This window comes from Delphinapterus leucas, chromosome 1 (genome assembly GCF_059928025.1).
Source record: "Delphinapterus leucas isolate spDelLeu-1000000601 "Yukka" chromosome 1, BTC_Dleu_Yukka2, whole genome shotgun sequence".
In the NCBI taxonomy this organism is placed as follows: domain Eukaryota; kingdom Metazoa; phylum Chordata; class Mammalia; order Artiodactyla; family Monodontidae; genus Delphinapterus; species Delphinapterus leucas.
Genome location: NC_143129.1, coordinates 175,548,057 through 175,564,140, shown reverse-complemented (window position 1 = coordinate 175,564,140; position 16,084 = coordinate 175,548,057). Strand labels below are relative to the sequence as shown.

Genomic DNA, 16,084 nt, shown 5'->3' with positions numbered 1-16,084 from the left:
CTCACCACAATCTCTGTCTCCTACTGAAGGAGGCTCCATTGGCCTGGATCTCTGAGTGACTATAAAGATCAGAACCCCCTGCCCACCCACAGTGGACAGATGGCACAAGTGAGAAATGAACCTTTGCTGTGTTACACTGCCAAGATTTGGGGGATGTTTGTTACTGCAACATAACCTCACCTATCCTGACTGATACAATGTGAATGTTTATAATTGTTAGAAATGTTAGAAAATTCACTTACAGACCACTCTCTGTTGGCTTTATCCCAGGTACAGGAGGCACAGAGGTGGGTCAGACACAATCTCTGCCCTCAGGGGGCTTGTAGTCTAGACACCCATTTGTAAGGAAGCTGCCCACACTGAACTTGAGGGAGGGGCAGGCCCAGGTGAGGGACACCTTGTGAATGGTTGCATATCCCCTAAGCAGTAACCCCCTGCTGTTTGCAACATGGCCCAAAAAGGAAATGAAGCTGTGAGATAGTTAATGCTACAGGCAGCTTTTCTTGGGGGAGGGGAAAAAAGGATGGGCTGCAGCTAGGAGGGGGCAGGGGGTGGGGGTAGGCTAGCTGAAGGATTCTGTACTCTGTGTGACTCTAGGATTTATTGCTACATTTCATTACTTGGTCTCAAGGGAACCCAGAAAACAATTAGTGGATTCAACTGCATTGGAGTAATTCCTCTTTTACATTCCCCTAACTCAGATAATGACAGCTTTCCTGCAATTAGGAGAGGGTCTCCTTGGTGTGCTGATTAATTGGGTGTTAAACAAGAAGGGCTGCCTGAGACCAGACAGCTGAGCTGGAATGAATTAGACGTGAAACAGCAGCTCCGGGCAAAGGGTGAATAATTCATTCACAACCACAGACAGCCAGCTGGAGACTTGAAGGTGCACCATCAGTAACACAAGGCCAGGACTTGGGAGGGGGTTGTCTAGGAAGAGGGGGCAAGGCGGGTGTAGGAACAGAAAGGAACCTAAACTGTGGGCCCCCACTCTGGTGGGAGGCTGCTTTTCCCTCAACAAGGTCCAGGGTCAAGGTCACCTATGTGTGTGTGGTGCTCTAGTCCTAGGTGCCAGCTCCCCGCCCTTTTTTTTTCTGGCCGTGCCGTGCATGGCTTGTGGGATCTTAGTTCTCAACCAGGGATCAAACCCAGGTGCTCGGCAGTGAAAGCGTGGAGTCCTAACCACTGGACCGCCAGGAAGTTCCAAGCCAGCTCCCTTTTATAAAGCTTAAGACAGATTTTAGCATAATATAAATGCTCAGTAAGAATTACCAGGCTCTTATATGCCAACATTTATATGCACTATTGCCTTTAATCCTTACAACCTTGATGGCAATACTATCATCATTCCCTGTGTTTCACACGAGTCACCTGGAGTTCAGAGCGGGTAGGTGAACCTAGCAGTGCGTGTGGGATTCAAACCAGGTGCCCTGGCTCCACAGCCCACATATTTGCAGCACCTGAGCTGGGATCTTCTCGGTGGGGAAGAGCTGTGTGGCCCCGTCACCTAATGACGCAAAGGCCTGCATCTGTGCCATCCTTCCAGCTGTGTCTGGTCCCCCGTCTGTTGGTGGGTGGGGACCGGGTGGTAAGTGGTAAAGCCCTGAAAGCCAGAGGCTCCCTGGATGGCTGGCAAGAGGACACAGGGGATGACAGAGAAAGAGAACACAGGAAGAGGAGGGCCACGCTCAACACGCAGGAATGTGAGCCTCTTTTTATTAGTGTGTGTACGTCCATGTTTTTATTCATTTTACTTCGTGGTCTCGGTGGCCTTGGGCCCAGGCCCCCCAGGGGGCCGTCAGGGAGGCCACGCACAAGTGCCCAGCTCTCCGGGTTCAGGACCCCTCAGTTCCCCTCTGCACGTGGGTGTGTTTTGTTTCCAACTTCCCATTTCTATAAGCCACCAGGAGTTACCTTACATAATCTCCGGAAAGGAAGAGGGAAACTGGGGAAATAAACGGCTCTGAGGCCTGGCATCAGGGGCTTGCCGTCCACCCGGAGGAGCTGAGAAGGCCGGCAGGGCAGGCAGGGTTAGACAGTGTGCCTGTGCCCCATGGCACGGGGAGCCTTCTTCTGCCCCAGAGAGAAAGCGGGCCCCAGCTCCCCCCTCGTGAGAGCAGCTTCTGTGTACATCTGGAATAAGCCTCAGCCAGCTGAGGGGCAGACCGCTTCTTGGAGGGTTCTTGACCAAGGTCAAGGCAAAGGGTTACCAGGGTCCTTTATTACCTCCCGTCCAGACACAGGGTGGGATGGGATGTTATTAAGTAGGGGAAACTATCAGGCTGATCAAGAATACAGACTCTTGTTCAGAGTCTTCTGGCCGTGCGTTCCTCCTTCGGAAGGTGACCGGATGGGGAGAAAACCAGCTGCGCTTTTGGCCGCTGGGCTTCTATTCAGATTCCTACCCAATTCTTGTTATTTGGGAAGCTTCCCATCCATTCAGGAGAGGGCCTTGGGGTCGGCTGAGTTGCTGCCGTGTGTGTGTGTGTGTGTGTGTGTGTGTGTGTGCGTGTGCGTGTGTGTGCGTGTGCGCGCGAAAGAGAATGTGTGCACGGGGGGAGGGGGGTCAACCACAAGCTGCCCAGCACTGACCACCCCCTGCCCCCAGTGCCTCCCTCTGCAGGACTATGCTCAGCTGTTCATTCGTCCCACAATTCAGAGGCCAAGCGTCTAACCAGTTGGTTCCAGCACTTTAACCCGGCATTCGAGACCTGTGCCAGGCTCCTGTCCTAACCATTTCCCACATTCCACCTTGGTCCCCTCTCACAGGCTGCAGAAAAACTAGACTCAACGTTTTCAGACACTCTGAGAGCCCTTCCTCTTCCCTGCTGGCCGGACTCTCTGGAATTCCCCTCCCTCTAGATCCCCTGGAGGAGCCCCACCCACGTTCAAGGTCTGGGTCCTCCGCAAAGTATAGCACAGTTGTTACCAGCGAGGGCCCTGGAGCCAGACACGCTGGCGTCGAATCCCGGCTCTGGCTCTTAGGATCCGCCTGGCTTTCCCTCGCAGCCTCATTCAGTTTCTCATCCCAGAAGCAGGGAGAGTAACAACCTCCCAGGGGGTTGCCGGGAGACCGAGATCCTGCATAGTGCACGGCCCGGCACGTGGGGAGTCTGCACCGGGCTCTTGAGCCTGTCAGCCCAAAGTCAAGTCCACCCACCTTCCCGAGCTCTCAGAATGTGCCATGTGCCAGAGAGATGGTGGGGCACAGGCAGATCCCGCCTACCTGGAATTCACCATCTAACGTGTGCGCCAGAAAGTAGACACAAGATGACAAGCGTCTCCATCTACACGACACTCGCCATAGTTCCCCGTGCACAGTACGTCCTCAGATTAGAGGAAGAAGCGTTTACTGAGTGAACCCAAATTGCAGCAGGTGCTTTCACATTCATCGTCTCGTTTTAATCTGTTGAAGAGCCTTCGAGGTAAGTGTACTAAGTCCCACGTTCAGATGAGGAAGCTGAGGCTCAGAGAGGTTAAGTGACTTGCCCAAGGTGCCACAGCTCGTCAGTGATGAAGCTGGGACCCAGATCCAGGTCTACCTGATACCAAAGCCCCAGTTCTCAGTGGTGGGCTATGAAGAGCCAGGGGAGGGAGCAGTGGCCAGGAAAGAGGCGGGAAGGAAGCTGCTTTGAGAACCACCCCGCCAAAGGCGGAGGGCAGGAACATCTCCCTCCCATCAGTTTCCGGCCTCACTTGCTGGAGGCAGCTGAAGGGCGACCTCAATTCCAATGGCCGTGTCCAAATGATCAATGGTAATTAACTCGTTCAGGAGGGGAATTGGAGACTTGGCTTGTATTAATGATCTGAAGTTAACATGTAATTTATGCTAACTGGAGCCAAAGACACGCCTTTGTCCCCCAGACCACGTCATCCAGGTGATAAGGAGCCTGGCAGATGGGTCTGCTGCGTGGACTGGGGGAAGGATGACCAGGAAAGGAGCAAAACGATGACAGCGCAGAGCGTGACAACTTTCCAGGGGCCTCCCTGGCGGCAACAGCTTTAGAGCGCAGGGGGCGAGTGCAGCTACCCCCAACACCAGCAGAGATACTTCAGCCTAAAAGCCGCTACAGGATGTGTTGACCAGGACCCAGCACTGGGCCGGCTGCCTGACCTCCATGCTCTCTGGCCTTTGACACTGCCCAGAGGTGACAAGCACCTCCTGTTGCAAATGGAGAGACCGACGTCCAGGGAGGCTGAGTCCTTACCCAACCCAGGCTCCCCAGGTGAGCAGAGGTAGGACTCAGACCCAGGTCTCGGCTGCCTGCAAAGCCCATGCCCTCCTTTATCCCCAAGTCAGAGTCTGGATCACCATTTGGCAAACATCTGCTCCCCTCGTCCTCCGCTGTGGACAGAAGGAGCGTAAGGGGCAGCGGGGACTGCCCACCCCACTGGCCTAGGGCTTGGCTGTCACTTGCTTGGACCAGCAAAATGTGCGTTAAAGACTGCTGAAAATTCTTTGCTACTTCCCCCCATCCAGAGAAGGAATTCTCTCTGCTGCTGCTGTGCTACACCAGGAGAGAGGTTAGCCCGGGTCCCACGCACGGTAGACCACCCCAAGTGCCCTGAGCTCTGCACCTCACCCCCCTAACCCCTTGCTATGGCAGCCCCTGGTGACAGATCTGCCCCAAACCGGCCTTCAGTCCTGGAGGCCTCACCGACCCGAGACCAGGGTAGGGGCCCTCAAGCTTTCCGTTGCATCAACACTGAAAGTATGTGTTCGGATGGCATGACACACTCCCAAAGGTGTCTGTAGTGGGTTGAATGGTGGCCCCCTCAAAAGATGTGTCCATTTAGAACCTGTGAGTGAGACCTTACTTGGAAAAGACCCTTCATTAAACAGTATTCCACTTCTGCAGGAACTCTGTGGCAAAGGCTACCAGTCATCACCCTACACCCATTCTCCCTCTGTCCTTGGTAACAGGTGTTGGAAAAGGCGTCTTTGCAGATGTAATTAAATCACACAAATGTAATTAGGGAGGGATCCTGAGATGAGGTCATCCTGGATTTGAGCGGGCCCTAAAGCCACTGACACTGTCCTTAGGTGAGAAGAGATGACACAAAGGAGAAGGTGATGTGAAGACGAGGCAGGATGGAATGTGGCGTCTGCAAGCCTAGGACTGCCGGCCACCACCAGAAGCTGGAAGAGGCGCGGCTCTCCGCTAGAGCCTTCAGAGGGAGCGCGGCCCTGCCAACACCCCAATTTCGGACTCTTCCACTCCCCTCCCACTCAAGAACCCGCATCAGAACGCAAAGGCCGTTTTTATAAGACTGTCTCACGCCCACTCTAATTTACGTACGGAATAAATAAACAATTTTCCAAATGACTGTTTTTTCTTTTTCAAGCTGTTTTAAACTCTAAGATCTGGGAACATGGTCACAAGACTCGTGACCTCTAGTGCAGAACCTCTGGCCTGGGGGATGGACTCTGGAAGTGTTTTCACCTGTGACAATGGGCCAGCCTTACCTTTCTCCTGAGCCATCTCTTGCAGACAGAAGTAGATGACTCTGGCTCCCAGGCTGAAGCCAATCAAGGTGACAGGCCGCTGGCCCTGGGGGAGAAAGGACACAGGTGTTGGGGGCATGGTGCACAGCCAGTTCTAGAAAAACATCAGCCCCGATGATGGTGGCCCTTGCACACTTCCCAGCACCTGCCTCCCGCTTAATGAATCCCGCCTGTGCTATTCCCGGCCCCAGGCTCTGATGTCTCCATCAGGAGAGTCTGGGTCCTCATTTATGCAGGAGGGCACCTGCTCAGGAACCGGCTTCTTCCCAGGTTGACAGGCAGCATCTGGCTGGGTTAATTCCCTGGTTTTATCTCAAACCACTACCCAGTGGCCGTCGCTCCTTCCCCATCTACCTGTGGCAAATGACTGCAGTGAAGCGGGGCCCTTCTGGAGCCGAGAGAGGAGGCAGGAGGTACCCCGGGTGTGATGGGGGAAAAAGGCAAAGAGTCACATGGGGGGGGACACAACTGTTCTGTTCCTAGATAGAAAGTGGGGAGATGAAATATTGGCCTTATGCTGTAAGAGGAGGTTGTAAGTTAGATGCGAAGAGGAATTTTCTGACTCAAGAACTTGTAGGAGGGGCTTCCCTGGTGGTGCAGTGGTTGAGAGTCCGCCTGCCGATGCAGGGGACACGGGTTCGTGCCCTGGTCCGGGAAGATTCCACATGCCGCGGAGCGGCTAGGCCCATGAGCCATGGCCGCTGAGCCTGCGTGTCCGGAGCCTGTGCTCCGCAATGGGAGAGGCCACGACAGTGAGACGCCCGCTTACCACAAAAAAAAAAAAAAAAAAAAAAGAACTTGTAGGAAAAGCAACTTGAAAAAGAAAGTCATGAGAGGTATTTGGGTACAACTTCTACGTGGAGGGAGAGGGCAGATGGTTCCAAAGGTCCAGCTGGTCTCAGTACTCCATTCCTTTCCCTTGCTTTTGGGCCGGTATATGTGCCCACCCTCCCCCCACCCTCCCCCCCACCTCCATCTACTGCCATGGAAGACCCTCCATTAAACAGTATTCCAATTCTGCAGGAACTCTGTGGCAAAGGCTACCAGTCATCACCCTATACCCATTCTCCCTCTGTCCTTGGTAACAGAACTCCTGAGTTTTTCTGGGCCCACAGCTACCCAGCCAAAAATGAAGTTTCTCCAACTGCCCTGTAGCCAGGGATAGCTGCAGGGCTGAGTCTCGGCCAAAGGATGTGAAAGGCCCTTCACTTCTACTTTCCTGCCTCGGACTGTCTGGAATGTGGATGGAACCCTAACTGTTTTACGTGGTATTTGGGCCACTGGAGATCTGCTCGGAGGGTGGCTCTATACTTCGGGAAAGGAAGAGCTGGCCTTGTCCACACCTGCAGAGGCCTGTTAGCTTTCACCTGATTGCTTGCTAGAGATGCACGGTCTGTAATTCTTACTGGTCCATCCTAGGACACTTTTTATCTTTTTGGCCACGCTGCGCTGCTTGTGGGACCTTAGTTCCCTGACCAGGGATCGAACCCGTGGCCCCTGCAGTGGAAGCATGGAGTCTTAACCACTGGACCGCCAGGGAAGTCCCCCTAGGGTGCTTTTATGACTTGAACTGGAGGAGCAATGACGACCACCCCCCACCCCCCCAAAGCCACTGGGCTACCCCCACATGGGCTTGTCTCAGGTACGACGTCTGTGCACAAGTCAGCCCCCATGCTTCCCTGCTTCCTCGCCCCCTGCCCGCTCCCCCCGCTCCCCACCCCAGCTATTCCCAGGTACCTGCTGCCGGGAGAGCAGAATGTGGGCCAGGTGCTTGCCAACCTCTGCTGATCGGTGGAGACACACACCCCAGGGGTTGTCGATGACATTGGCAACACTGAGGAGTGAGGCTGGCCAGGTCAGGGCAGCCACAAGGCCTGGGGAGGAGGGATATCGGTGATGAAGGCCGTGGTGGCAGGGGCGGAGAGGGGGGTCCTTCTAGGGAAGTGATTGGCTGGCTAATGGATGCCTGAGTGAATACATCCAGAGTCTCTAACCTGGAATCTGTAAGTTTTCCATGTGTGGTCAAACTGCTAAGTGGTACAGAAGAAAACTGAAGCTCACGCATTTCTGATACATGGCCTAGATCCCTTATGTTTAAGTATCTGCCATGTGTGAGATTCCAGAGATGGCCCCAATTTGTCACTCCACCCTGTATCCTCCCACTTGGCCTCATAACTCTGCAATGCCCCCTGCTCCTGCCCTGCTCATCCACTCCAGGCTCAATCATGTGACTTGCTTTGGCCAATGAGATGTTACTGGATGCGAGGCTTGAAATGGACTTGTGCCTCTACTGCACTTCTGTTGTGGGTGTGGGATAGCCTGCGATCCCAGGACGGGGAGGAGAGACAAATGGAGCAGAGCCGAGTTGCCCTGGTTGCCCCAGGCAAGGCTGGCCTAGATCAGTGGACAGTCAGCTGACCCACAGATGCATAAGCAGGCCCAGCAAAGGTCAGCCAAATGAAGCCTCAACACTTCTGAGCTACTGTGATAAACGGTTGTTATTTTAAGTCACTGGGTTATGGGGTTGTTTGTTATGCAGCAATTGCTAACTGACACACTATGTGATAATGTGATGGGCTGTTTCTCTGTCTCCTCCCTATAAGGACCATAAACTTTGCCTCTCTGTGTTCTTGGAGACCAGCACTGTGCCTGGCTCACTGGGGGCCTCAGGCATGCAAAGGTACAGAGCCAGTGTGGCTTGGGAGTGGTGGGAATGCTGCTGGTGGGGGTGAGGGGAGGCTTACCAGACAACACTGTGTATTTTAGGGCCTCCTGGGCCACCATGTTGGCAAGACCACTGAGAATGGTCTCCAGGGCGTTGCCAAGCTCCATCAGGTACGTGGCCTCCCAAGCCAGACAGTACTGCTCACGGCTGTGGGCCAGGGCAGCCCATGGGGCGCTGAAGGTGCCTGGGGAGAGCACAGGTAGGTGGGGTCTCTCCTGTGACAGAGGAGGCCTCTCACCCTTTCCCAGACAGTCGGCGACAGGGGCCCACTCACCCTTGCGGGGAGACAAGAGGCCCACCCCCGCCACTGAACGGCAGCTGACAGCAGAGCAGACGCGCTCCCAGACAGAGCACAGGGCCGCGCTGTGAGACAGCAGACTGGGGTTCGAGACCCAGCTCCTGCATTCATCAGCAGTTGGGCGACAGCGGGCACCCTGGGTCGCTATCCCGCGCTAAGCCTCACTTTGCCTAGCTGTCAAGTCGGGAGACTAGTATTTACCTCCTTTCATAGAGTAGGTTATAAGAACTAAGTACTCCAACTACTGTGTGTGTAAAGTGTTATTTTCTCTCACTCTGCAGCAATTCCGGCATCGAGGAGGCTAAGAGCACACAAGAGGAACACACGGGGCCACGAGCAGCTTGCTCCCTGAACCGGCTGCATCTCAGTCAACAAACACTGCCTGGGAAATAGTCTGCAAATCTGGAGCAGAGGGGTTTGAGCCCAGCTCTGCCATGAGCTTGCTGGCTCACCCGATTTTTCCGAGCCTCAATTTTCTCACTTAGGGACTGGAAATGCGAGGATGACGACAGTACTGACCACGTGACCAACGTCAGGCAGGAAAGTAAAACCATGACTGTCTGCCTCCCTCTCTCCCTCCCTCCTAGTCCTTCCTCTGCCTTGAGGATGTTGTCACCTCTCCAGCAGGACTCTCAGGCCCCCTGTGACCTGGCCCCTGCCTCCTTCACAGCCTCATCATGCATCAGGTTACCCTCCAGAAACACATGCTTTTGATCTTGTTCGTTCACTCGTTCATTCATTCATTCATACCACAAACCTTAACTGAGCACCTAGACTATGCCAGGCCAGGCGCTTGACCCTGAGGATACAGACACCATCATCGTAGGAAACGTTTAGTGAGCAAGTACTAAGTGCTGGGCAGCTCTGTGCTGAGGGATTTCCCGTGCACTCTCTGATTTACCTCAACACAGCCTCTGAAATGGGGCCCCACAATTAGCCTCATTTTATAGCTGAGGAGACTGAGCCATCCAGATAAAGTGCTCTCAGCCTGGGGAGCGAGAGGGCCATGCAAACATCATGTAGTCACTCATTTCTGGGCCGTGGGAGCATCGAGGGGCCCCGTGCATTTCTGCCCATGGTCCGAGTGACCTTCCACACTTACTTGTCTCTGAGCTTCCAGCTCACTCGCCTTATCCCCGGGGACAAGGGGGATCTAATGCACCTTGCACTTTTGCGTCCTGAGTTCTCGTCACAGTCTGCAATTATCCATTTATTTCTGTGTCATCTGTTTAGTGCACGTCTGTCCTGCAGTCTGTCTGCCAAGCACTCGATTCCCAAAGCCTCATGAAAACAGGATGAATGAATGAACAGTGGAGCCAGCTTCCCAGAGGCTTCGGGTTCTGGCTCAGCCACATGCCTCGACCTGCCCGACCCGAAGGCCTCGTCCCTACCCGAGGGTGCTCTGCTGACATGCAGACCACTGAGGGGCTGCTCCCCGCTCTGCAGAGAGTCTGTCACAGGTCTGCAGCAGCTCAGGGATTAACTGTCTCTAGTTATGGAGGAGGAGACGGCCAGCCCGAGACAGGATGTGGGCACAGATATTGTGTTTGTGTGTGTGTGTGTGTGTATGTGTGTGTGTGTGGTGGGCTCTGGACCCAGCTCGGCAGCTTTATGGTTGCAAGACTCACAAGCAAGGCACGCTGCCCTTCTGAGCCTCAGTTTCTACACCTGTTAAAATGGAATGATGGCATCTGACTCACAGGTGTTGTGGGGATCACGTGAGAGGCTGCACGAAAAGCATTATGTAAACTGTAAAGTGCAGTACTGCATTCTATCACCCTGTGGCCAAGAACATGGGCTATGGAGCCAGACAGAATGGGGGTGAGTCGTGCCCCAGTTCCTGACTAGCGAGGCGACCCTGGGCAGCCCTTATCAGCCTCGGTTTCCTCATCTGTAAAAGGGGGGTGATAATGATGCCCACATCCGTGGCTTGAAGTGAGGGACTAAGTGAGCCAATGCATGCAAAAATGCCTGGCTTAGTGGTGAGCTACAAAGCCATAATCATGATTACAAACAATCCTATTTAATAAAGGGGCGGGCCCAAGAAAGCCCATATATTCCCATCACACACAGAAGCAAGCCTGTGATGACACGAGACTTCTTTCCTGGCCATCAAGGAGGCAGGACAAGGTGACTCATTTCCCTCCTGAACTTCATTCATCTACCTTGGTTACATTTCTTGTAACCACCGCCTCTGCCTAGGGAGCATATTGCAAGATAATGGCCCCCCCGCCCCCCCTCCCCCGGCCCCCACCGCAAATGAACTTGATTTTGCCCTGGGGCCAGCCCAGCAAGGGGGTGGGTAAAACAACCATAAGGGCTTTGCTTTCCACACTGGTCAGAACTGCAAATTCCTTCACTTAGACTCTTGCTCCTTCCTTCCTGTCTCAGTCTTTCTGTAGCATGGATGGTATCATGAAACAAATGAAGAGAAACCCGTGAACTCTGGGTCAGGAGACCTGGGTTCGAATCCTGCATGTGCCACCTGTCTGCCATGTGCTCCCTCTAGGTTTCCTCTTCGTCCCGATCAGGATAAGAACAGCCCTCACCTCAGAGCATGGATGTGAGGGTCACTCGAGGTAACGTACATCAAGCTCCTAGTGTGTGGGTGAAATGCCTGACTCATGGTGCTAGGTGCTCAGTCACTGTTCGAGAGTCCCCTGTTTGGGGACTGGCCCTGGTGCGCACATACCAATAAGACTCTGGCGCCCAGTAATGCCTCTCAACAGAGCCTGGGCATTTTCTCACCTGCTTCCTCCTGTGCTGTTTAGAAAAGCTGTGGCTTCTGCCCTCGGATCCCAGCAATTTGGGAACCCAGGAGGCTCTGAGCTTGTGTATTTGGTCAGGACGCTCCAGACTCCCCGGCCCACCCTGTTCTCTCTCTGATTGACGACCTGCTTGCTGAGCCTCACACTGGGCACTTGCAAAAGTGAGCCAACAGTAAGTGGACCATGACCTTATTCCTCAGTGCCACCCTGGTTAGAATCCCCCCAAAACACACACGTTCAAATTAGAGCAGTAAAGGGAAATAACGTTTGTGGAATGTCACTAAAAACCAGGTGCTTTCCACACGTTACCTCGTTTAATTTAATCTTTGTAAGTGCCCTGAAAGGCAAGGATAATTTGCTCTACTTTACAAATGAAGCAGCCAAGGCACAGAGAGGTGAAGTAAATTGCTTGAGGTCACACAGCCAAGATGTACTGATTTCTCACCTGTGTGTTGAAACTCCTTTGCTATTTTCCACTTGCCCTGAGGATAAACTCAAACTCCTCGCCACAGCTCACATGCTCCTGTGTGATCCGGCGTCACCCACACTCCTGTCTTCTAGCTCCTTGCTCAAGCCATCCTGTGCTTCTCTTGCACCACTAGGCCTTTCTACATGCTGCCCTTTTGCTTGGTATTCACTTCTTTCTCCTTCCTTCTCTGGCTACTTCCCAGCCAGTCCTTAGCCTAAATGCCACTTCCTCCAATAACTTTTCCCTCACTCCTCAGAAGCTCTCTGTGCTTCCCCTATCGTGCCTTCCATAAAGCTTCCCTGTAATTACTTGCTCAATGATCTGTCTTCTGCCTTGGACCATATGTTCCATGGGAGCAGAGGCCATGACTGTGCTGCTCACCACTGAATTCCTAGGACCTGGCTCAGTGTCTGGCACATGCTCTATAAACTCTGTGGAAAGGATGGGTTGATGGGTGGGTAGGTGGGTGGTTAAATGGGTGAATGGATGGATAGATAGGTGGATGCATGGGTGAATGGACGGATGGATGGATGGATAGATAGGTGGATGCATGGGTGAATGGATGGATGGATGGATGGATAATGGTAGATGGATAGATGGATGCATAGTTGGATGGATGGGTGGATGGGAAGACAGATGTGGGATAAAGTCATCTCACCTCTCCGAGTCTCAGTTTCCTCCTCTGAAGAACAGGTCCCCCCTACCCACCCCCTAAAGACATACACAGGCAAGAGCCTAGGCCAGGGTCTGGCCCACAGCAACAGACCCAGCTCAGCCAACATCCACCCGCTTCTGCATCCTTTTCTGCCCCTGGTCCTCACGGTATTTGCCAGATGCCAGCCATCCCGTGATGGCGATGGTGATGTGTAGCTGCCTGCCTTCTGTCAGAGGCAGAAACATGAACTCTTCAATGGCCCCGACACGCTTCTTCATCTTGTATCCTAAAGACCCAGATACAAAAGTGAGAATGGGGGTCACTGGGGACCCTGGGGAATGTTAGAGTGGCTCTGTGTACTCACACACTCACAGTGACTGCCAACCGTGTGCCCTGTCCCTTGACAAACCTCTCGTTTTTGAACTCATTAAGGTCGGTGCCATTACCGTCCTGACTACAGATGAAGGTAACAGGTTTCCAAAGGCTGGCTAGCCCCCAACTGGCAGAGCTGGGGTTGAAACTCAGAGCCCAAGCTCATAACCACCGCTCTGGCCTGATTCAATGGGTACTACATCTTTTTCCCGCCCACGAACTTCAGGAGTGTAACACACTCCTCTCAGTGAAAGTGGTTTGAGCTGACCAAGATTCTCAATGTGGGAAGCAACATGCCACTTAACAGGAAACTCTGTGTGACTGGGGAGCTACTGACACATATGATTTGGAAACACTCCCCCACGGGATGCTGGTAAATGAGGCGTAGCCATGTGTCCTCTTACAAGAAGAAGCTCAACCGTCTCTGAGGCAGCCTGCCTGGAAACTTCTTAGATGGTGACAAGCAGGTCCAATCAGACCCTTTCTAAGAAGTCTACACCAGGTGCAGTTTCTCAAACTCAGCCTTCTCCCGAGCCATGCCAAGCCATCCACCCAGTTCTCTGGGAAGCTCGCTATAAGTTCTGGCAGTGCTAGGACTCAGAGTGAGAAAAGCCATGTCCTCTTCCTCCGTCTCCCAGGGAGCCCTCACTGGTGAGAATCTGGGCCACCACTCCTTTGGAACCTTACCTGTCAGGCCAGCTCCAGCTGCACCGAACAGCGAGGTCATGACAGCTATGCCGGCCGCTGAGCCCAGAGCCGCTGCCCCGGCACTGCCAATGATTGTTGCGGCTCCGGCAGCAACAAGAGGGGCAGCCAGACCCCCGGTCACGCCTGCAAGGAAAGCGGCCCGTGGTGGGTAGAGGTGGGAGTGCGGACGGGGCCTGCTGCGCTCTTCCTCCGCCGGCCTCCCTCCCCCTGCCTCTCACGGACAATACTAGTGAGCACATCTACTACGCGCATGCGAGGCGGGGTGGGCTCCCAGCTGATCCCCCCGCACTCCCCACTCTTGCTCCCAGCCTGGCATCATCCCTCACTCCGTGCTGCCCGGGCCAGTGCCACCATCTCATCTTACCGATCACTGTCCCGCCTCCCAGCGTCGCCAGGCCTATCAGGAGATAGCGCTTCCACTTCCTCCGGTTTTCTTTCTTCTTCCGGGATGCCTCGGCCGTTCTGGGGTGGGGGGGTGGGGGGAGAGGTTGCTCTCTGGGACTGGCTGTGTCTGGGATCCCTTGACACCTCCCCGCCTCACCAAGCCCCAAACTGGGATCAGTGCTGGGTGCTCTGTCATGCAGAGCGAGGTACCAAGGTTACCTTGGACCCATCTATGGTTTTAAAAAGCTGAAAACATTCTAAAACCCAGCTGGGGAATCCCAGTACGTGGGATGTGCTACTTACCCAACGGATCCATCCTAACAGGGTTGCAATTTGAATAATGAAAAGACAAAAAAATAATAATAATAGTGGCAAAAGAAGCACAAAACTATCTTTATACAGATGGACCCAGAATGAGTACCAGATAGAGTCACAGACATCATCACCTCACTCCTTCCTTCCCCTTCCCCCACTCCGCCATCTGAGCCCACCTCCCTCTGGAAGGAATTTGGGAACCAATTTCCTTCAGATTTATCTTTTCAAAGAGGGGTTAGAGAAATGTCTGTACTGGAGACCTTGGCCTTGGGGCAATAGCTAGAACCCTTCAGACTTGAAATTTGAAAGTGACAAAATGTAGCAAAAGGGAAGCATATGGAGTAAACTGGGGTCAGGTGAATCCTGAGAATGGCCCAGGAGAGTCACTAAACCCAACTTTCCTGTCCAACATCTGGTCCCCGGTGCTCTGGGGCAATAAGGAGAAGGATGGGAGACAAGGGTGGGGCAGTGCGGTCACTACCAGTGGGAACTCTGAACTGAACTTGGAGTTTGGACAACAACTCAACTTACAGAGCGATGGCCGACAACGATGATGATAAAAGAAGGGTTAATGTTTATAGAGGACTTCCAACATGCCTGCCACTGTGCTTTGCACTTCGAATGGTTTATCTTATCCTAGAAGCAGTTTTATTATTGTCTCCATATCACAGACGAGGTCACGGATAAGAGTACCGTCCTCCTGAGTGGCAGTGGGGATCAGCAAAAACAATGTCTGTCAAGCGCAGAGCTTGACAGTTGGCCCTGCGAGCGGGGACCGAGACAGTGGCTGTTGCCATGAAACTCCATCTCCCTGAAAACTCAGTTCTCCCTTTTGTAAAAATGGGGATGATAACATCTCCTTCATAAGGCTGTTGGTTTGTAAAGCTTAAATTAATTCCTTCTTCATCCCTTTGATCAACAAACTTTTATGGAGAATGGACAGCAGGCTGGAACTTCTGTGTGTCGGAGAGCAGAACAACGCAGTACTCAACCGGAGCCGTTTCCTTCGCATCTCTTGCCTCCTGAACCATACATGATAGCAAGAAACAGTTCATCCTCCGGTCAGTGAAAAGAAGTTGGATTTGAGATGGGCTTTCGGAGACCCGCTATGCTTTTTGGTTGTCTGCCCGCTCACCTCAACCAACTTTCCCCTAAGCACCTCCTGGGGGTACAGCACAGCACTTCTCGGTTGCTTCACTACTGAGCGGAAACCAATTCTCCATGATCACAGGTGCTGGTTTCTCATGACTGAAATTCACGCCCTCGGATGTGCGGGAAGAGGCCGAACCACGTGCATTTAGCAAAGTGGAAGGCAGGATGGCGATGAAGGGCATGGGTTCTGGTGTCAGGTTTCAAATCCTGTAAACTAGGCTTGAATCCTCCCTCTGCTGTGGTGGTGCATGACAATCCTCCAGGTGTTCAGTTATCCCTCCTGCACTGGTCCTCCCTATGGAACAATTACACATCTCTGCCCTGTTGAGCTGAGTGGTTCCATGATCTGCTTTAGCCAGCAGCTGGAAAGGATATGAGTCACTTCTGGCAAAATCTTTATGAGCCAGTGCAGCGCCTGGTAAGTCTCCTTTTGCTCTGCCCCGAGACCAGCAACACTCCCAATAGAGGTCACCCTGTCAACTGGGACCCAGAACCAAGAAAGTGTGGACTAAAGCCACAGCCAACTTGCAAGAAATGCACTTTTGTTGCTGTAAGCCATCGAGACGTGGAGGTCATTTGTTACCGCAGCAAAACCTAGGCTATCCTGCTGGACAGGGCCAGTTACTAACCTTGGGACTATGTACAAATGACTTGTCCTGAGTTTCCTCATCCGTGAAGTGGGAATGATAATAGCGCTGAATTTCCAGGGGTACTAGGAGGGCTAAACCTATG

The 16,084-nt window shown here is 53.2% G+C and overlaps 1 protein-coding gene across 4 annotated transcripts in view; it reads right to left on the bottom strand.

The window, feature by feature from the left end:
* Positions 1-16,084, bottom strand: part of TMCO4 (transmembrane and coiled-coil domains 4) — a 95,572-nt gene that overhangs the window by 37,850 nt on the left and 41,638 nt on the right. For 3 of the 4 annotated variants that reach the window (XM_022552115.2, XM_022552116.2, XM_089899774.1), the window contains 6 exons: positions 13,866-13,963; positions 13,481-13,624; positions 12,588-12,707; positions 8,251-8,415; positions 7,244-7,380; positions 5,468-5,552 (listed from right to left, as the gene is read on the bottom strand). In XM_022552115.2, coding sequence (XP_022407823.2) covers positions 5,468-5,552; positions 7,244-7,380; positions 8,251-8,415; positions 12,588-12,707; positions 13,481-13,624; positions 13,866-13,963 — 749 coding nt within the window. The remainder of the gene's footprint in view (positions 1-5,467; positions 5,553-7,243; positions 7,381-8,250; positions 8,416-12,587; positions 12,708-13,480; positions 13,625-13,865; positions 13,964-16,084) is intronic. The other variant, XM_022552117.2, reaches the window with a different exon arrangement.